This window comes from Scyliorhinus canicula, chromosome 26, assembly GCF_902713615.1.
Source record: "Scyliorhinus canicula chromosome 26, sScyCan1.1, whole genome shotgun sequence".
NCBI classification, from domain to species: domain Eukaryota; kingdom Metazoa; phylum Chordata; class Chondrichthyes; order Carcharhiniformes; family Scyliorhinidae; genus Scyliorhinus; species Scyliorhinus canicula.
The window spans coordinates 19,200,474-19,221,779 of NC_052171.1; the positions used below are offsets into that span (position 1 = coordinate 19,200,474).

The 21,306-nt window shown below is 48.6% G+C and overlaps 2 protein-coding genes across 2 annotated transcripts in view; both read right to left on the reverse strand.

Annotated features, from left to right (window-relative positions):
- Nucleotides 1-390: 390 nt before the first annotated feature.
- The window catches only part of cds2 (CDP-diacylglycerol synthase (phosphatidate cytidylyltransferase) 2), a 35,221-nt gene continuing 14,305 nt past the window's right edge, over nucleotides 391-21,306 (reverse strand). Inside the window, exons 5-13 of the mRNA XM_038785552.1 lie at nucleotides 21,165-21,304; nucleotides 18,360-18,418; nucleotides 17,045-17,127; nucleotides 16,086-16,173; nucleotides 14,850-14,918; nucleotides 14,066-14,218; nucleotides 13,684-13,803; nucleotides 10,520-10,623; nucleotides 391-5,403 (exon numbers count right to left, since the gene is read on the reverse strand). Of these exons, the coding sequence (XP_038641480.1) occupies nucleotides 5,280-5,403; nucleotides 10,520-10,623; nucleotides 13,684-13,803; nucleotides 14,066-14,218; nucleotides 14,850-14,918; nucleotides 16,086-16,173; nucleotides 17,045-17,127; nucleotides 18,360-18,418; nucleotides 21,165-21,304 (940 nt within the window). The 3' untranslated portion in view covers nucleotides 391-5,279. The remainder of the gene's footprint in view (nucleotides 5,404-10,519; nucleotides 10,624-13,683; nucleotides 13,804-14,065; nucleotides 14,219-14,849; nucleotides 14,919-16,085; nucleotides 16,174-17,044; nucleotides 17,128-18,359; nucleotides 18,419-21,164; nucleotides 21,305-21,306) is intronic.
- Nucleotides 18,428-20,794, reverse strand: LOC119957469 (eukaryotic translation initiation factor 3 subunit A-like). The gene is made up of 2 exons (XM_038785553.1): nucleotides 19,982-20,794; nucleotides 18,428-19,951 (listed from the first exon to the last, which is right to left on the reverse strand). Exons 1-2 carry the CDS (start codon nucleotides 20,018-20,020, stop codon nucleotides 19,178-19,180), a joined length of 813 nt encoding a protein of 270 aa, XP_038641481.1. The 5' UTR covers nucleotides 20,021-20,794; the 3' UTR covers nucleotides 18,428-19,177.

Consider the following 21,306-nt stretch of genomic DNA (forward strand, 5'->3'; position numbering starts at 1 on the left):
ACGGTGGCGCAGTGGGTTAGCACTGCAGCCTCACGGCGCTGAGGTCCCAGGTTCGATCCCGGCTCTGGGTCACTGTCCGTGTGGAGTTTGCACATTCTCCCCATGTTTGCGTGGGTTTCGCCCCCACAACCCAAAGATGTGCAGGCTAGGTGGATTGGCCACACTAAATTGCCCCTTAATTGGAAAATATTAATTGGGTACTCTAAATTTTAAAAGACCAAAAAAAACATCAGGACCACTTTGTGGCGTTTTGACAAGACTATCCAGAGAAAGCTGAGCCGTGATTGTGCGAAGTCAGCAGGCTTGCTCCCCCTGAAGGACGTGAGTCAACCAGTTGCCTTTTGAAGGCAAGATTGCAGCTTCGTAGCTGCTAAAGAAATAGAAGGCTACTTTGTCATTTAATAAGGTTCTTTTTATTTGCAACATATATAAATATTTTGGCCACTTTAACACCAAATACATATATATGTGTATAATATATATATATATCACACACATACACCAAGGTTGACACATTCAATACAAAAACAAGCACATATACATTAATACAAGGCAGCAGGATCACTTGAACTGAATAATTCATACTTGACACACACTCACAAAGAAGCATTAACAAAATAAACAATTTACTCAACTACTTTACCTAATGTATTACTCCATCTGTAATCTGACTAGTTCGAAGGTAATGCTGTGCCCCTGACCAATGAAGCATTTCAATATTATTGCAAATTCCTTCATCTGAACATGTTCTAAATGGGCATACCCTTTTTTTTTTTTACTCCCGTATCTGCTTGTTTTAGTTGATAATTCGCAAATCAGACTCGAAACGCAGCTCACTTTTTCACACAGCTCACGTTTGAGGTTGGGGAGTGGTCTCTGGTATCAGTATGGGGGATACATTCTCCCAGCTCTGCCCTGTTCATTTTGGATTCTGGTGGCATCTCGGGGGTTCTGCCTGTCCCTAACCCGCACCCATCTCTGTCTACCTGTCTCCAACCCCTTCCTGCCTGACTCAAGTGTGCATCATTGCCAAAAGCCCTGCTCTCTGGGCAGCCACGGTGACCAATGGAGGGTGGGGGGGTTGTCTGATCAGAGACTTTACTGCTGGAAATGGACAAGCATAATCCACTCTCCATTTTAATTGAATTGAAATGAAATGAAAATCGCTGATTGTCACGAGGAGGCTTCAAATGAAGTTACTGCGAAACGCCCCTCGTCGCCACATTCCGGCGCCTGTTCGGGGAGGCTGGTACGGGAATTGAAACGTGTTGCTTTCAAAGCCAGCGATTTAGCCCCGTGTCATCAGTGGGACATCAGCTGCGGCATCCCAGAAGTTAATTCATTGTAGCGTGTCTGGAATTGATGCTGGGCAATTCTGTTCACGCTGGCAATCCACGAAGAAAATGAAGAAATAATTTGGTTGCGTCCAATCTAATTTGGACGTTAATTTGATGCCGTACTTTTTGCCCAGGGTGCACCAGGATTCTTGTCTGCTTGTGCTTTGGGCCTCAGAATGAGTTAGAATCCTTCCTGAGCCAATTTAACTCATTTACTGTTTTTAACGGTCGTTTAAAAATAATACAAACGGTAAATAAACTGAGTGTTCTCAACCAGAGGTGCCAAAGAAAGCAGCGTTAGAGCTCCCCCAGGTCAGGCAGACACAGCATTTACTTTATGCCTTCGTGTAATGTACGTCAGACAATAGTGCATGGACTTTGTTCAAGGAATTGAAACGCGTCACAGAGTTTCCGCAGAACAGACGGGAACACCGCATTCCCAAACTTTGAACGAACACAATCCCTGAAAGCTCCCTCACACCCACAACCTTTTCCCGATCAGACATTTTTGCTTTTTAAGAGATGCTCGATTAATTGAATTCAAAAAGATTGAAGGCCATCCACTATTGCTGCACCGATTCTTGTGGGCATCTCTCACAGCGTCTATGTTGGGGTAGGAGCAGTGCACGAGGAATGGGGGGAGGGTACGGGGAAGAATCATGTCACTGCAAGGCGCAGAGCCTCGTCAGCAGGTATCACAGGCAGCAAAGAGGATGCTGATGTGTTTCAGGTTGCTGTGCTGCCATGCACAGGTCACCTGTCTTCACAATTGCGGGCCAGTGTGTGACTGGAGTACACCCCGACAAGGCCGGGTGCAGTGTGCCTCATGATGACCAGGTTACAGTGAGAACCTGCAGAGAGTTTGAAATTCCCTTTTTGCCATTAGCCCGTGGCTTGGTGGCGTCACTATGTTGAAACAGCTCGTCCTATGAGAAGAGCCCAGGTGCCAGAGGCAGCTGAACTACTTGTTCATTTGCCTCCGGTTGCTGATGGGGTTCGGACGAGCGCCACAGGCTGACTCGAAAGGGTTAATGTGTCCCAGTGAAGGTGCAGCTGTGGTGCAAGACCAGTTGATAATATATAAACTAGACAACTAATGCAGACTACGAAATACACCTTGCCAGGCATTACATTGGTTTCAAACAAGGATTTCAGTTCAGCGGTAAGAAGATTTATCTTTTGAGTTTGTTACTGACAGTGCTTTTATAATAGACCAATCTGAACACTGTAACAACTCTGTCCTTCATTAAGCTCCCTCTCCCAAAAAAAACCTCTTTCAAGAACTGATGTCTTCACATTGTCATTTTCCCCACAACCAAAAAAGATTGTTTTCGGTGTGTTTTTGAACAATTGTTGGAATTGTGACATTGCGGAATCTTCAGCTCTGCGAAACGTGCAGCTAAGCTGATCACTTTACAAACTAAATGCCAAACTTCCTCAAAACTAATTCCTGTGGACTTGTGACGATGAATCTTCCACCAACCAGGAAAGCAAACATATCATAACATGTCAAATAATAATTCACGGTGTACGGAAGGAAAGATGCTGAATGTCTTTGTGTTGGAATGCAGAAAACCTTCTAATTAACCTCACAAGGGTGATGGGGAATCTCATTCGGACTAACTAAGGGTATCAAGGGAAGGTGACTGCAGCAACGTGCCGTGGGAAGATTGACCTATTCATGCATTAATCCATCAGCATTGGCGATGCCAACACATGACCAGGGTTCCATCAACTCCCTGTTTGGTGCTCAAGCAGGAATCGGCTCCAGGTCTGGTGACCAGCCAGAGGCATTTCAAGAATTCCAGAGACTGCAGATCTCCGGAATTTCCTTTTATGGAGTTGTTCCACGGTCTCGAGGAATTTTAGAGAGCTGGCCGTAGCCCTGATCAGAGTGCTTTAAACATGACACGACGGCAGCTTTCTCAGCCGGTCTCGGTCAGGATTTACATGGAGCTGGAAGAAGCTGCCAGTGTCACCTTTTATCCAAGACATTTTTCATTTCCATCAGTTCCAAACCGACATCATTTCTGTCTTTGGCAAGTCTGGAAAATACCTGACTGGTCAGGCACGAATATTATTGCAGTGAGATGGCCGAACTGATGGCAAGTGGCAGCATCGCAGGCTGGAAGTGTCCCACATTAACTGTGCACATGAGGATACCTGCAGTCACTAGGTTTGCTGTGCATGTTTCCTTCATCACTTCCCCAAACACCAAATTAATACAGCAGGACGACTAATGTCCAGAATGTAACAAAGCACAAAAATAAGCCAGTGGGAGCGAGCGCTGACAGGAGATGCTAATTTGTGAGTTAGGATATCACAACTTGACCCAGTTTGGCACCTGGATTTATTACGCATGGCGCATGAACCCTCAGGTAGTCTCCAGAGCAGGGGTGTGTGTGCTTTTCATCGTTCACAAGCGGACCCTGTCCGTTTTACGCGATTGTCAACACAGAATTTGTGGAGTTTATTTGTTGCCGTGAAATGACCTTTCACAGCGATGACGAAGCGGAGTGCTGCGAATTGACTGACACTCGGGTACCTGAAATCCTGAGTACCCATCAACCGGGGGAGGGAGGTTGGGAATGGGGGGGGGGTTTGTTGGACCTGCAGCAGGCTACAAGTGATCCACGCTCCAACAGGCACATTGCAATGAATCGTGTTGGCCTTGGATGAGAGTGCAGAAGATGAGACAGCTCCTGGTAACCATCCAGCATGTAGGTGCCAGCACGTGGAGTGGGGGATGGGGGGGGGGGGGGGGGGGGGGGGGGGGTGTTGATCTTTGCTGTGTATCCAAGCAGGCTGAGGAAGAGAAAAATCTCGAAAGCTAAGATAACGGAGGATGCCTGCAACTCCTGGAACCGGCCCAGAAAAGGCGTCAACTGGAGTGAATTGAATTGGCTGCTCAGCAGGTTCCATGGCAAGGTTTGAGTGACGTATCAGCTAAGGGTAACAGCTGAAAACTAAAAAGCTACCCTCCTGATGATACACCCTTTCTCGGTAAACTTCTATAAAAGTTCAGATTTACTTTCGTAACTGAGATGCGTGGAACAGAGATATCTATCTTGAAGTCTGTGGAAATCTGAAAAGAAATGGACAATGCTTTTGACAGTGCCTCACCATCATTCAGCCCATCAGGTTATCAGCTTCAGTAACTTGTGACAAATGACGTGCCATCTGAGGCATTGCACAAGGTTCTGGGATCGCCCCGTCCCCTCCGTCTCTCCCAGTCTCTACCCACTAGAATTCAGTGTAAAATTCAAGGTTCTAACTTCCTTCAGCTGCCACAACAAGCCCGACGAATGTAAATGTAAAACCTGATGCCCCCCCCCCCCACCACCACTCCCCAAAAGTTGACATGGCCTGCGCGACAGCAAATTCTACATCTAATCTACCCGAAGCATACACTCTGGCTAAGGGGGCGAGTAATCGTGGAGGATAAATCAGCTGGACCTCGGACACAAGATGCTGGAAGTGGTGCCGAAGAGGCTCGGGGTCGGTATTCCACTCGGACGATTGTGTCCATGATCTCGGCGCAGTTTCGGGTTCTGCCTCACGACTCTGCAATTGCTGTGCTTTGCAAATAGCAAGGGGTGAATCATTTTGTGTGTTTTTTTTAATTTAAAAAAAGCAACTTGTGCGCGTGGGTGCGATGGTTAATCATAGGCTCAGCACATCAACGGACATTAGGGACTGTAACTTTGTGTACTAATGGGCTGAAGCCCCATGATTAAACTCGTGCCTACTTACTAATTATTGCATCAAACGGTGCGTGAGGAATGTTTTGTTTTTGAAGGGATCTGGACCCTCTTGGCGACGTAAGGAAATTGCTGGTCGCAAAGCCAGCTTGGGTGCACGCTGCGTTCGAGGGCAAGGTCACGGGCCGGATTCGGTTCCGAGGCTGTTTTGGCTGCGACCGCTTCACTGAACTCGCCAGTCCTACGCCCCGGTTGTCAGTACCCCCTTCTGGATCAGGCTGGCCTTCAGACTCTTGAATATCTGAAGTTGCTGGTCGATGCGCAGGGCCAGGAGCTGCTGCAACAGTTTGGCGGGATTTGGGCCCCTAGGAAGAATCAGAGGCACAGAGAGACACTTCAGTACAGAGCCGTTCTAAACCCCACCACCACAGGAACTCACTGCAGTTGCACTCGCCCACGGGGTGAGGCAGAAGAGTTGAATTTATGTAGCACCTTACTTGCACAATATCAGGACTTTAGGAAGTGTTGAGAATGCAGGAGGCAGTTGTGAATCTTAGCCACTGTCATGGTGCAGGAATGTGATTAACACTGCAATGAAGTTGCTTAAACTTATCCCCCAGGTTCCAGCAGCCTTCATTTCTGGGAGCGGGAGAGAGAGAGGGAGCCGGAGTGCAGCTTGGGATTCAGGTAGGTGCTTAAGTGTTTTATTTTTACCTGTATTTAAGTTGGGTTGTTGCTAAACCCGAGACACTACACTTGTCGTGTCCCCCACCCTTCCACCTCCTCTAACCTAAGGGGGTGAGTGAATATCAGGTAAGCTCTTTCTTTTCTTTTATCCGCAAGTTATCGAGAGGGGATAGCAGGGAAGGCAGTACAATGTTCCTCCTGCAGAATGTTTGAGGTGAGGGACGCCGTCGGTGTCCCTGCTGATTTCACCTGTGGGAAGTGCACCCATCTCCAGCTCCTCAGAAACCGTGTTAGGGAATTGGAGCTGGAGTTGGATGAACTTCGGATCATTCGGTAGGCAGAGGTGGTCATAGATAGAAGCTTCAGGGATGTAGTTACTCCGAAGTATGTAGATAGAAGGGTGACGGTGAGAGGGGCTGGGAGGAAGCAGTCAGTACAGGGATCCCCTGTGGTCGTTCCCCTCAGTAACAAGTATATCGGTTTGGATACTGTTGAGGGGGAACGGCCTATCAGTGGTAAGACACGGTGAACGGATCTCCAGCACTGAGTCCGTCCCTGTGGCTCAGAAGGGAAGGGAGGAGAGCAGGAGAATAATAGTTATTGGGGACTCGATAGTTAGAGGGACAGATAGACGGTTCTGTGGCATCGAAAGAGACTCACGGATGGTATGTTGCCTCCCGGGTGCCAGGGTCCGTGACGTCTCGGACCGTGCTTTCAGAATCCTTAAGGGGGAGGGGGAAAAGTCACAAGTCGTGGTACACATCGGTACCAACGACATAGGTAAGAGAAGGGATGGGGATTTAAAACAGGAATTTAGGGGGTTAGGGTGGAAGCTGAGAGCCAGGACAAACCATGTTGTCATCTCTGGTTTGTTGCCGGTGCCACGTGCTAGCGAGTTGAGGAACAGGGAGAGAGTGCAGATAAACACGTGGCTGCAGGGATGGTGTAGGGAGGGAGGGTTTCAGTAACGTGGATAATTGGAGCACATTCTGGGGAAGGTGGGACCTGTACAGACAGGACGGTTTGCACCTGAACCAGAGGGGCACCAATATCCTGGGAGGGAAATTTGCTACGGCTCTTCGGGGGGGGGGGGGGGGGGGGGGGGGGGGGGGGGGGGGGTTTAAACTAATTTGGCAGGGGGCTGGGAAAACGAGCTGTAGTCCAGAAGCCAGTGTTGAGAGTAGTGAGGTACTGAGGAGGGTATCAAGGTCGCAGGAGTGTACCGGAAGACAGGAAGGTGGGTTGAAGTGTGTCTACTTCAATGCAAGGAGCATCCTGAATAAGGTAGGTGAACTTGGAGCGTGGATTGGTACTTGGGACTACCATGTTGTGGCCATTACGGAGACATGGTTAGAACAGGTTGTTGGAAGTTCCTGGGTATAGATGTTTCAGTAAGAGTATGGAAGCTGGTAAAAGAGGTGAAGGAGTAGCATTATTAATTAAGGATAGTTTAACGGCTGCAGAAAGGCAGTTCGAAGAGGATCTGCCCACTGAGGTAATATGGGCTGAAGTTAAAATAGGAAAGGAGCGGTCACGTTGTGAGGAGTTTTCTATCGACCGCCAAATAGTCATAGAGATGTGGAGAAAGAAATTGCAAAGCAGATTATGGATAGGTCTGGAGGTCTCAGGGTAGTTGTCATGGGTGACGTTAACTTTACAGATATTGATTGGAACCTCTATTGGTCAAACAGTTCAGATGGGGCAGTTTTTGTACAGTGTGTGCAGGAGGGTTTCCTGACTCAATATGTGGATAGGCCAACAAGAGGTGGGGCCACATTGGATTTGGTACTGGGTAATGAGCTGGGCCAAGTGTTAGATTTGTTTGTGGGAGAGCACTTTGGAGATAGTGACCACAATTTGGTGTCTTTCACTATTGCAATGGAGAGGGATAGAGCCATAAGGCAGGGCAAGGTTTATAATTGGGGGAGGGGTAATTATGATGCGATTAGGCAAGAATTAGGGAGCATAAGATGGGAACAGAAACTGTCAGGGAAAGGCACAAATGAAAAGTGGAGCTTGTTCAAGGAACAAATACTGCATGTCCTTGATAGGTATGTCCCCGTCAGGCAGGGAGGAAATGGCCGTGTGAGGGAAACATCGTTCACAAAAGAGGTTGAATGTCTTGTTGAGGAAAAAGGAAGCGTATGTAAGGATGAGAAAACAAGGTTCAGTTGGGTTGCTTGTGGGGTACAAGGTAGCAAGGGATGAGCTAAAAAAGGGCTTAGGAGAGCTAGGAGGGGACATGAGAAGTCCTTGGCGGGTCGGATCAAGGAAAACCCCAAGGCTTTTTACTCTTATGTGAGAAATAAAATAATGACCAGGGTGAGGTTAGGGCTGGTCAAGGACAGTCGTGGGAACTTGTGCATGGAGTCAGAAGAAATAGGAGAGGCTTTGAATGAATACTTTTCTTCAGTGTTCACCAATGAGAGGGACCATGTTTTTGAGGATGAGAGTGTGATACAGGCGGGTAGGCTGGAGGAGGTAGATGTTCTGAGGGAGGATGTATTAGCAATTTTGAAAAACCTTAGGGTCGACAAGACCCCTAGGCCGGATGGGATATACCCCAGGATTCTTTGGGAGGCAAGGGATTAGATTGTAGAGCCTTTGGCTTTGATCTTTGGGTCCTCACTGTCCACGGGGATAGTGCCAGAGGACTGGAGAGTGGCAAATGATGTTCCTCTGTTCAAGAAAAGGAATAGGAATGACCCTGGTAATTATAGGCCGGTTAGTCTTACTTCGGTGGTCGTTGTTAATGGAAAAAGTCCTGAAAGATAGGATTTATGACCATTTGGAAAGATGCAGCTTAATCCGGGATAGTCAACACGGATTTGTGAAGGGTAAATCTTGCCTCATAAATTTGACTGAATTCTTTGAGGAGGTAACTAAGTGTGTAGATAAAGGTAGAGCAGTTGATGTCGTATACATGGATTTTAGTAAGGCATTCGATAAGATTCCCCATGGTCGGCTCATGAAGAAAGTAAGGAGGTGTGGGATAGAGGGAAATTTGGCCAATTGGATAAGTAACTGGCTATCACATAGAAGACAGAGGGTGGTGGTGGATGGAAAATTTTCAGACTGGAGACCAGTTACCAGCAGTGTACCACAAGGATCAGTGCTGGGTCCTCTGCTATTTGTGATTTTTATCAATGACTTGGAGGAGGGGGCTGAAGGGTGGGTCAGTAAATTTGCTGATGACACCAAGATTGGTGGAGTAGTGGATGGGGTGGAGGGCTGTTGTTGGCTGCAAAGAGACATTGATTGGATGCAGAGCTGGGCCGAAAAATGGCAGAAGGAGTTTAACCCTGATAAGTGCGAGGTAATTCATTTTGGTAGGAAAAATTTGAATGCGGATTACAGGGTCAACGGCAGGGTTCTGAGGAATGTGGAGGAATCTTGAGGGAGATCTTGGGGTTCATGCCCACAGATCTCTGAAGGTTGCCACTCAAGTGGATAGAGCCGTAAAGAAGGCCTATAGTGTGTTAGCATTTATTAACGGGGGCTTGAGTTTAAGAGCCGTGGGGTTATGCTGCAACTATACATGACCCTGGTGAGACCACATTTGGAGTATTGTGTGCAGTTCTGGTCATGTGGAAGGATGTGGAAGCATTGGAAATGGTGCAAAGGAGATTTACCAGGATGCTGCCTGGTTTGCAGGATAGGTCTTGTGAGGAAAGGTTGAGGGAGCTAGGGCTTTTCTCTTTGGAGCGGAGGAGGATGAGAAGCGACTTTAAATAGAGGTTATAAAATGATGAGGGGGATAGATAGAGTGGACGTTCAGAGACTATTTCCTCGTGTGGATGTAGCTATTACAAGGGGGCATAACTATAAGGTTCAGGGTGGGAGATATAGGAGGGATGTCCGAGGTAGGTTCTTTACTCAGAGAGGTGTGGAATGGACTGCCTGCTGTGATAGTGGAGTCGGACACTTTAGGAACTTTCAAGCGGTTATTGGATAGGCACATGGAGCACACCACAATGACAGGGAATGGGATAGCTTGATCTTGGTTTCGGACAAAGCTCCCTGTCCCTGTTCTCCCCGAGGGAGAATTGAGAATGTCTAATTCACCTAACAGCACGTCTTTCGGGACTTCTGGGAGGAAACCCACGCAGACACGGGCTGCACGTTCAGACTCCGCACAGACAGTGACATAAGCCGGGAATCGAACCTGGGACCCCGGGGCTGTGAAGCCACGGTGCTAACCACTGTGCTACCGTGCTGCACACACGGTGTCCTGCGCAGGGTCGAAACAATGGCTTGCAATTGGCTAGTTCCTTCAGGGGAAGAAAATGCCCCGAGCTGGTGCAGGAAATGTCTGTCTGTTTGCACTTGTGTGAAACAGCTCGGGGCATTTTCTTCCCCTGAAGGAACTAGCCAATTGCAAGCTACTGTTTCGACCCCGCGCAGGACACCGTGTGTGCAGCACGGTAACACGATGGTGCCACAACCATTCCATTTCCTGCACTGACAGGGCAGAGTCCCTTCACCCAGCCCTCAGTTGGAAAAGTTGTTTTTTTCCTTCTGCACGCCAATCATGTCAGTTTAAGGTTTTGTCACATTCAAGGTGTTCTTTTGCAAGTTGTCTGGATTGACATAATCTGAAAATGCCTGGCAGTGAATGGATTCCTTTTGGAAGGTTACTGCCTGGCTGTGAATGGATTCCTTTTGGAAGGTTACTGCCTGGCAGTGAATGGATTCCTTTTGGAAGGTTACTGCCTGGCTGTGAATGGATTCCTTTTGGAAGGTTACGCCTTGCTGTCACATTGAGGAGATGAAGAATGAGGGAAAGGTTTTTACCTGATAAAGCTGGCGATGTAGACATTCACAAAGGTCGCCATAAGATACTGGCAATCAAAGCGGTCCATGATGCCACCGTGCCCCGGTATGGTGTCAGCAAAGTCCTGCCAAGACAACAGTCTGCTTTGATCATGGGAACGCCACATTTTCCTCGTATGCGCGCAACCGAGTGTCGCTGGACAGATGTTTCAACAAGGTCACCTGTCATTCTTCGAAATTCCAGAGGCCTGATCAAATGTTTGGAGAAGCGGAGAGAGTTGCGACGGAACAGTATCTGACTGAGAGTACAGGTCGCAGACACATCCCTGAGGAAGAGTCTTCTCATCGAGGTCCATAATAAGCACAAGTGAGGGTTGCATATCACAAAGGATTGTGGAGCAAGTGGAAATGATAAGCAGAGGTCTGAGAACTCCTGCCCAGCAGCAAGGTGGTGAATGGAAATGGGACGTCAATTACGTTAAGACACAAAGGTGAAGGAGGTTGCTTCATTCCGTACTTGCAGAAATACTCGCTGAGAGAGAGATTACTCAGTATCCCTTGCTCTTTTGATTTATCCCTTACTTTAATTTAATTGGTTGGTTCAACCGCACATGGTACAGAGCGAGATTATCATAGAATTTACAGTGCAGAAGGAGGCCATTCGGCCCATCGAGTCTGCACCGGCTCTTGGAAAGAGCACCCCACCCAAGGTCAACACCTCCACCCTATCCCCATAACCCAGTAACCCCACCCAACACTAAGGGCAATTTTGGACACTAAGGACAATTTATCATGGCCAATCCACCTAACCTGCACATCTTTGTGACTGTGGGAGGAAACCGGAGCACCCGGAGGAAACCCACGCACACACGGGGAGGATGTGCAGACTCCGCACAGACAGCGACCCAAACCGGAATCGAACCTGGGACCCTGGAGCTGTGAAGCGATTGTGCTATCCACAATGCTACCGTGCTGCATTGGTGGGTCACAAGCAGGCGTTTGCAATGCTGTGCTCTCCAAATAAACCTCCTGTCACGAGAACTATCTCTGTCCAGTATCACGTTCATCAACAGGCTTGGGATCCAATTATCAGTCACATTATTCCCACTGTCAGTTTTGCCGAACATTAGGATTGGAATAAGTTATGTAATTTGTTCTTTCGGAGGGGAACATGGCCGTCACTGGCTTGGTCAGCATCTGTTGCCCATCCCTATTTGCCCTTTGAGAAAGTGGTGGTGGTGAACCGCCTTGGTCCCGCAGCAGTCCATATGGTGTAGGTACACCAACCGTGCAGTGAGAGAGGAAGTTCCGGGATTTTGACCCAGCAACAGTGAAGGAACGGAGATACATTTCCAAGCTGGGACGGTGCTATTTTGAGGGATTTTAGACAACCCAATTAATTTTTTCCAATTAAGGGGTAATTTAGCGTGACCAATCCACCTACCCTGCACACCTTTTGGGTTGTGGGGTGAGACCCACGCAGACATGGGGAGAATGTGCAAACCCCACACGGACAGTGACCCCGAGCTGGGATCGAACCTGGGACCTCAGCGCCGTGAGTCAGCAGTGCTAACCACTTTTACCTTCCCAAGTACTTTGCCACTTGGCTCATCCGAGGGTGACTCCTCCAGGCTGACTGGCATCTCAAAAGAGGAATTGGAGGGGACTCATTTGGAGGGTTATTGGGAGGTGAAACGATGAAGCCATGGTGACGCCTCTGGTTTGGAAATCCAGAGGTCCAGGCCCATGCTGGACAAATACCTTGTCCATTTGAACATGGGTTCAAATCCCATCACAGCACCCGATGAAGCAAAAAGCTCGTCTCAAGTCACGGTGACTGTGAAACCATCATCGATTGTCTTACAAACCCATCTGGTTCGCTCGTGTCTTTTGGGGAAGGGAATCCATCGTCTTTACCCGTCTGACGAACATGTGACATAGAACATAGAACGATACAGCGCAGTACAGGCCCTTCGGCCCTCAATGTTGCACCGACATGGAAAAAAAAAACTAAAGGCCATCTAACCTACACTATGCCCTTATCATCCATATGCTTATCTAATAAACTTTTAAATGCCCTCAATGTTGGCGAGTTCACTACTGTTGCAGGTAGGGCATTCCACGGCCTCACCACTCTTTGCGTAAAAAACCCACCTCTGACCTCTGTCCTATATCTATTGCCCCTCAATTTAAGGCTATGTCCCCTCGTGCTAGCCAACTCCATCCGCGGGAGAAGGCTCTCGCTGTCCACCCTATCTAACCCTCTGATCATTTTGTATGTCTCTATTAGGTCACCTCTTAACCTTCTTCTCTCTAACGAAAACAACCTCAAGTCCATCAGCCTTTCCTCATACGATTTTCCCTCCATACCAGGTAACATCCTGGTAAATCTCCTCTGCACCCGTTCCAAAGCTTCCACGTCCTTCCTATAATGAGGCGACCAGAACTGTACACAATACTCCAAATGTGGCCGTACTAGAGTTTTGTACAACTGCAACATGACCTCATGGCTCCGGAACTCAATCCCTCTACCAATAAAGGCCAGCACACCATAGGCCTTCTTCACAACCCTATCAACCTGGGAGGCAACTTTCAGGGATCTATGTACCTGGACACCGAGATCCCTCTGCTCATCCACACTACCAAGAATTTTACCATTAGCCAAATATTCCGCATTCCTGTTATTCTTTCCAAAGTGAATCACCTCACACTTCTCCACATTAAACTCCATTTGCCACCTCTCAGCCCAGCTCTGCAGCTTATCTATGTCCCTCTGTAACCTGCAACATCCTTCCGCACTGTCTACAACTCCACCGACTTTAGTGTCGTCTGCAAATTTACTTACCCATCCTTCTGCTCCCTCCTCTAGGTCATTTATAAAATGACTGCGGCACAATGTCTGGTCGTATGTCCGACCTGCTCTGAACTGCCCTCAGAAATGGGCTAGCAAAGCTCCTCAGTTGTAGGGCAATGGGGGAATGGACGCCCACATCCCATGACGAGAGTACAGGGGGAGAGAAAAAAAACCAGACAGACTGGGTTCCCGGCTATGTTGCAAGATTGCAACAGCCTATTTTGTGTGCGGTATGATTTGATGGTTTTTATCTCTTGCTGTGCGGGGCGGCTCCCAGCATTGCATAATCTCGTCTCTGTGCCTCAGACAGGAAACAAAGGATTATAAATACCTTGATCTTGAACGCTCTCTTGAAACCGCTGGCAAAGAATCCTCCAAAAGGGCTGATGAGTGAGGCGAAGGAGGAAAGGGCGATACTGTGGATCTGGAAGGGGTATAGCCGGACAGTCTCCTACGGGAACGAGACAAGAGGAAGCATAAATAATTCACGGATAATCGTTTCTATTTTGTCCATTTCAAGTTGGAACATTTAGCTTTGAGGGGCTGAGTTTCTGACCCTTGTTTTGGTCGCACGCAGGCTGAAGAATTGGCAGGAATGTCATTCAATGTGTCCTTTTATTTGGACGAGTGAAAGAAGTGCTTGCGACCGACCGGCGGTGCAGAGTCCAAAAAAAATCAGCCCCTCAAAACTTGACGGACTCACAGTTTCGTACCCAGCCTAGAAAGGATTGGAAAAGACAGGGGATGGTGTAATCCTGCAGCTGGAACAGCTCCGACGGCTCACAGTCCACTGTGAAGCTGTTTGCGTCACTATTGAACTCATACGGGCAGACAAAGTACTTGTATCCGGACATCACATAGGACAGCTGTAAAAACAAAGAGAGACGGCAATGAAGGAGAACGGCCACAACCAGGTGGCAGGCTACACGTCACGGTGAACGGGAGCCTGCTGTGTCATTCACCGGAAACCCAACGCAAACATATTCTCCCTGGAATCACAGAGCACAGGAGGGAATTCGGCCCATTTGTCCCGTGCTAGCTCTTTGAGAGCAATCCAATTATCTAGCTCCCTGAGGTTTTTCCTTTTGAGAATTTAATCAGATTCTCAGCGCACTCCCCCTCCCCCCATGGTGACTGAATTCCCCCTGTTCTGGGATCGCTCTGATTAATCGCCTCTGTCCAAGCCCTTTCTTGCCTAACTTTGGAACAAAAAGCAGTCCCTTTTAATCTGCAACCATTACCTGTGGGTGTCAATTACTTGGGCCCTTGCCTCTCAAACTAAAAGGATGGAATTCAGTCAGGGAAACATTTTTGTCACAATCTCCAAAGCGACATTGCACATATCACCGCTGCTGCTGTTTTGAAACCACTCTGTTTAATGCAGGGACTTCCTGACTCAAAGGGGACGCTCGTGAGACACAACTGTACTAACGAATTATCGGAGCTCTTGCTTTTTATTCAAACCCCGTCCACAGCGATAGTTTTGTTGATTCTCACCAGGGCACCAAATAGAACGGTTGAGAAGAATCCTCCGATGAATCCTTCCCAGGTCTTCTTGGGGGACAGCTGTCAAGACACAGACAAAACTGACAATCAGATCATTTTTAAAAAAAGATTAGCACATTGAGAGGATTGTTGTTGCACCCGTTGTTTTGCAACTTGTTCTTACAAGAGGTGGAGAGAAGTAACTTCAACAGTGATGTGAAAACAATCTGCATCAGGCTGTTTTCTCATTTTGAAGAGCCTTTCCAGCACAGAAACAAGCTGATGTTTATGCTCCACACGATACACTTCACCCCCCCCCCCCCCCCCCCCCCCCCCACACCCTTCGTTATCTCACCCCAACATCATGCCCACCTTTCTTCCTCACGGATTTATTCAGTTTCACCTTAAAGGGATACAAGCGTAATGCCGCCACTACTTCCTGTGGAAGTAAATTGCTGCGGAGTTCTCTCCGAGATCAGCGTTAGGATCTTGCTCTGGACTAACTTGTGTTTCAGTGAATAAATCTAAACCAAGGGGCGGCCTACCCGCAGCCGAAGGCAGACTGGATTGACAATGCGCTCTCTAGCTAGTTCAACGCCGTGCCCCGTCTTTATGACCCCTAACCGGTAAAGCCTCACTCTTGGCCATTCCCTCCGTCCGCTCGTAACGGGTGTCCTGTTAGGCCTTCATTGCCTTGTAGCTGATTAAGAGACAAGACACCAGTGAAGTGCAGAAAATTCAGTCAGGATTGACTTGTGGAAATAAGTCTGACAACACCAGGTTAAAGTCCAACAGGTTTGTTTCGAATCACTAGCTTTCGGAGCGCTGCTCCTTCCTCAGGTGACTGAAGAAGGAGCAGTGCTCCGAAAGCTAGTGATTAAAAAAAACCTGTTGAACTTTAACCTGGCGTTGTCAGACTTCTCACTGTGCTCAGACCAGTCCAACGCCGGCATCTCCACGTCAGGATTAACTTGGACACTGGGTTCTCGGGCGATCGCTGCACATGGAATTTTCTTGGCCAGGGAAACTTCAGTCCCAGAGAGCCATCGGGTGGAGAAAGTGCAGTACGACGCTCCCTCCGCAAGCACCCTCCCAGCCTCAACCGGAAGAGAGCTCTTCCTGCAGCTACCTGACATTTCTCCCACTATCTGTCCTGCGGCCTTCTCTGAGCAAGCTCCCTCTGTTTTTGGCAGAGTTTTAAGTCCCTGCTCCCGGTGGTAGTGTCTCTCTGTCGCCCCGCCCACTGACCTTGATGAGTGGAGTTCTGCCAAAGAAGAATCCGAACATGTAGGCCATGATGTCATTGCAGATCACACAGGAAATGGGTACGATGAACCTGAGAAAAGGGGAACAAAAGATAAATCAACGTCTGGGGGACAGAAATGCCCACAGATCTATCAGGGCCCTGGATTTTTAATCCACCCACTGGAAACAGTAGCTGACAATTACATTCTGAATGGTGCTGTGTTCCATGCTGTTAAATGCAGCATTTCTGCTCATGTTACCCATGACTGGGCTTCTGGCACTGAAATACTCAAGTGGAGACTCTCAACCTCGTCTCTCTCGCAGTTAACCCTGCAGCGGGCTGGTCCCAATGTAGGCTTGCTCGGAAACCAATGCACGCTGTGTTTCATAACACCCACGGTAATTTAAACTCAGGTTCTCTGATGGGACAGGATCAGACCTCAATTGGAGGCACAGTGCTTGCGTGCCTCAGAGACTGATGAGTTGGACAGGGTTATGCCAGCATTATATTTCCAAGGCTCGAGTGTCTTTGTTGAGCTTGGAGCCTTGGCCTACCTACACATGGTGTTCGGATACACGAAGGGAGAATTCAGAATATCCAATTCACTGAACAGCACGTCTTTCGGGGCTTGTGGGGGGAAACCCACGCAGACACAGGGAGAACGTGCAGACTCCGCACAGACAGTGAATCGAACCCGGGTCCACGGTGCTAACCACTGTGCTACCGAGAGATTTTAGCAGTGAAACACTGTGCAAAGTTCTCAGAGGCACTTAAACAATGTCAGAAAGCTCATCGCAAAGGCGTGCATTTCTCTTTGTGCTGACTGGGGTGTCCAAGGGGTGTGAAGGGTCCCCATAAGGAAATCCTGTGTCGGTGAAAGGCTGAAGTGGACAGAAACAGGAGCCAATGAAAATGAGCCAAGTTTACACATTGGTGGGCAAAGGAACAGGTTGTCACGTACCAAATCATCCCATCAAAGAGGTTGTGGATGATCAGATGGGACTGAGTAACGACAATCAGCAATGTCACATGGGTCCATCCAAACTGTGAAGGAACAAAGAACATCATCAGATAAACCCCTGGCCGGACCGCCAACCGTTTTCGCCAACTAACAGCCAAAGTGTGGAGAAATGGGGGTTCCAGGGCTCTGGCACACTGCACCAAGCTGTGCCAACTGGCTCAAAACCCTGGACAGGGCTGATCTGGGGTGAATAGAATCAGTCTCACTTCTGAGGATGTGGGAAACAGCGTGGTTACAGGGACCAGCTCTGCACCCAGGAAACTACAAACTACAGAGAGTCGTGAACACAGCCCAGTCCATCACACGAACCTGCCTCCCATCCACTGACTCCATCGATACCGCCCGCTGCCTGGGGAAAGCGGGCAGCATAATCAAAGACCCCTCCTATCCGGGTTAATCTCTCCTCCAACCTCTTCCATCGGGCAGGAGATACAGAATCTAAAAACACGCACGAACAGACTGAAAAACAGCTTCTTCCCCGCTGTTACCAGACTTCTGCATGACCCTCTTATGGACTGAACTGATCTCTTGAAACATCTACCATACTGAGTAGCACTCCGTATGCTTCACCCGATGGCTGTGTCTATGAATTTACGTTGTGTATTTATCGTATGTCCTACGTTTTTCATGTCTGGAGCGATCAGTCTGGACAGCAGGGCAGCAGGGTAGCATGGTGGTTAGCATAAATGCTTCACAGCTCCAGGGTCCCAGGTTCGATTCCCGGCTGGGTCACTGTCTGTGTGGAGTCTGCACGTCCTCCCCCTGTGTGCGTGGGTTTCCTCCGGGTGCTCCGGTTTCCTCCCACAGTCCAAAGATGTGCGGGTTAGGTGGATTGGCCATGCTAAATTGCCCGTAGTGTCCTAATAAAAGTAGGGTTAAGGGGGAGGTTGTTGGGTTACGGGTATAGGGTGGGTACGTGGGTTTGAGTAGGGTGATCATGGCTCGGCACAACATTGAGGGCCGAAGGGCCTGTTCTGTGCTGTACTGTTCTATGTTCTATGACTACGCAGAACAATACTTCTCACTCTCCATCAGCACACATCACAAATCCAAATCAATCACCCAACAATGTGCAATGGAGACTGGGTGATTACTCTCCTTCCCCATTCAATTGGTTCCTCCCCAGCTTACAGCCCATCGAAGCAGACCAGTACGCCTTGGCAAATTGAGATAATGGACAACACCGAGGTTGGGACTAGTGGCAGCACCAGTTGAAAAGTGAATGTTTTATTCTAACGTTGAGTGGTTTACATACCATGTAGAACTGCAATCTGTAGTGCTTCTTCACCAGACTCAGGACAAACATGCAAAATCCTAGGAACAAAACAAAAATCATTGGTCTGGTGCCTGAAAGAGGACTTGCTGAAACTAGCTCAGTCCCATTCCAATAGGCTGTTTGTGGTATGCAGTTCAACAGGCCCCCTCAGGAGCTACTGGGCACTTCCCGGGATGATCCCACCTTCGATCCTGCTGCTGCACTGAGTTGGCTATTCTGAGGCATGATGGCGGCCGAGGTGGAGAAGCAGGAATGCTGCACAGGAAAAGGGAGATGAAGCATGGAACGTGCAGCACACAAGTCATTCAGTCCAAACGTCTATGCTGGCCTCTCAGCTCCGCACCAGCCTCCTCCCACCCGATCGACAGGTCCGTCTCCTCCTTTATCCCTCCTGTGTTGACCCAGCTACCCCTCGAATACACAGAGAAAATTCACCTCAACCACTTCCTGTGGTAGCCAGTCCCCCATTCTCACCACCCTCTGGGGGAAAGAAATTCTTCCGAGTTTCCCGACGTTCTTAACACAATCACCCGACTCTGACCCACAACTCGGGTTGAAAGTGAGGGCAGAATTGGGCTTGGAACCACCCCCTGCCCTGCGCAGGCAGCTAGCTGATATTACGCAGTTTGGAAAATCGGCCGCTTAGGTGGGGTATCTGTGACGCTCCCAACGAGGAGCAACAGCTTCAGAGAAGGGGAGCAGAAAGGGTAGATTTTGAAGAGAAGTCCTCTTTACCTGTGGGACTGGCCAGATTGACAACAATAGTATTGCTCAGCTCTGCACTATCCTGTGGGGCCTCACTTCACATCCAAATTCATTTTGCTGCAACTGTTCAGGGGAAAAGGATCGTGCAGTGGCCCTCTGTCCCCTTCAATATTAACCTGTGACCCTCTGTCCCCTTCAATATTAACCCGTGATCCTCTGTCCCCTTCAATATTAACCTGTGGCTCTCTGTCCCCTTCAATATTAACCCGTGATCCTCTGTCCTCTTCAATATTAACCTGTGATCCTCTGTCCCCTTCAATGTTAACCTGTGGCCCTCTGTCCCCTTCAATATTAACCTGTGGCCCTCTGTCCCCTTCAATATTAACCTGTGGCTCTCTGTCCCCTTCAATATTAACCTGTGACCCTCTGTCCCCTTCAATATTAACCTGTGACCCTCTGTCCCATTCAATGTTAACCTGTGATCCTCTGTCCCCTTCAATATTAACCTGTGGCCCTCTGTCCCCTTCAATATTAACCTGTGGCCCTCTGTCCCCTTCAATGTTAACCTGTGGCCCTCTGTCCCCTTCAATATTAACCTGTGTCCCTCTGTCCCCTTCAATGTTAACATGTGACCCTCTGTCCCCTTCAATGTTAACCTGTGTCCCTCTGTCCCCTTCAATGTTAACCTGTGGCCCTCTGTCCCCTTCAATATTAACCTGTGTCCCTCTGTCCCCTTCAATGTTAACCTGTGGCCCTCTGTCCCCTTCAATATTAACCTGTGATCCTCTGTCCCCTTCAATATTAACCTGTGATCCTCTGTCCCCTTCAATATTAACCTGTGGCCCTCTGTCCCCTTCAATGTTAACCTGTGGCCCTCTGTCCCCTTCAATATTAACCTGTGACCCTCTGTCCCCTTCAATATTAACCTGTCCCATTACACAGTCATCCGACTCAAGGGTTGAAACAAGCTCAAAACACAGCTTGCAACCCCAAGGTGTTTGTGTAGCCCAAGGGAGGATGAGCAGTGGATTTGTCAGTCAGTGTTTTCTGTAGGGGCAGCACGTTCCTCAAGTTGGTATCGGGATGAACAGATTTAATGCATTCCCGATGGCAGTTCACTCCAGTAAAAGGGATGTGCACATCACAAGATTTTCCCCAGTTGGAATAATCCATCATTGATTTCACACAATCAAAGCGTGCAGGGACAAAACAAGGTTAGAAATATTGGAGAGAGTCAGCCAGCATGTGAAGGAGAGTTTAATCCACCAAATGGACACCGCGCATTAAAACAAATGTTATTGTCTCTATTTCCGTTCAAACACCCAGTGGAACTTGTGTGACAGTAACGACAGCCCAGGATCTGACCGGCTAGGGATACAGCCTGAGATAAAGGGATCAAAAATGGAAACAAGAGGCTGACTGCAGACCACAACCACCCCGATCAATGGTCAGATTGTCTGCATTATTTCTTCTTCTGAAGCTGATCAAATGTAAAATCTGCTGTGTGACGCAGTGTATGTGAAGTCTAATCTCTCAGTGTCTTGTCTACATTGTGTACTTCCTTCCTGTCATGCTCAATGCATCAAAATATGTATTTGATGTATTCAGGGCGGCACAGTGGTCAGCACCAATGCCCCACAGGGCCAGGGACCCGGATTCAATTCTGGCCTTGGGTCACTGTCTGTGCGGAGTCTGCACGTTGTCCCCGTGTGTGCGTGGGTTTCCTCCGGGTGCTCCGCTTTCCTCCCACAGTCCAATGATGTGCAGGTCAGGTGGAATGGCCATGATAAATTAACCCTTCGTGTACAAAGATTAGATGGGGGTACTGGAATGGGGTGGGGGGGGGGGGGGGGGGGGGGGGAGTGGCCCTAGGTGGGGCTCTTTCAGAGAGTCGGTGCAGACTCGATGGGCCGAATGGCCTCCTTCTGCACTGCAGGGATTTTATGTTCAATTGTAAAGTTTCAGAGATATTGTTTAGCACCAAACGCTGTGGAGATTGAGAAGGTTGGTGAATTGCTGCACACTCACGCAGCGACGATATGGTCCATCCAGTGTTACGTTCACAGATTGACACATTACCTGCCAGGTAAAGAGCAAAGGAAATGAAGCGATGGTATTTGCTCAGGATCCGTAAGGGCTCCTCTCTCTGCACCAGTGCGAAGAACGTGTCTGTTACCGTCTCCCCATAGAAGAAGTAATTGGCACACAGCAAGAAGTACCT

Bases quoted from the DNA above. Each gene is read 5' to 3' on its own strand.
- LOC119957469 (XM_038785553.1), bottom strand. From the start codon at position 20,020: ATGGGACAGGTTAATATTGAAGGGGACAGAGGGTCACAG. The intron at 19,952-19,981 runs GTTAATATTGAA...AGAGGGCCACAG, and splicing joins AAGGGGACAGAGGGTCACAG to GTTAACATTGAAGGGGACAG.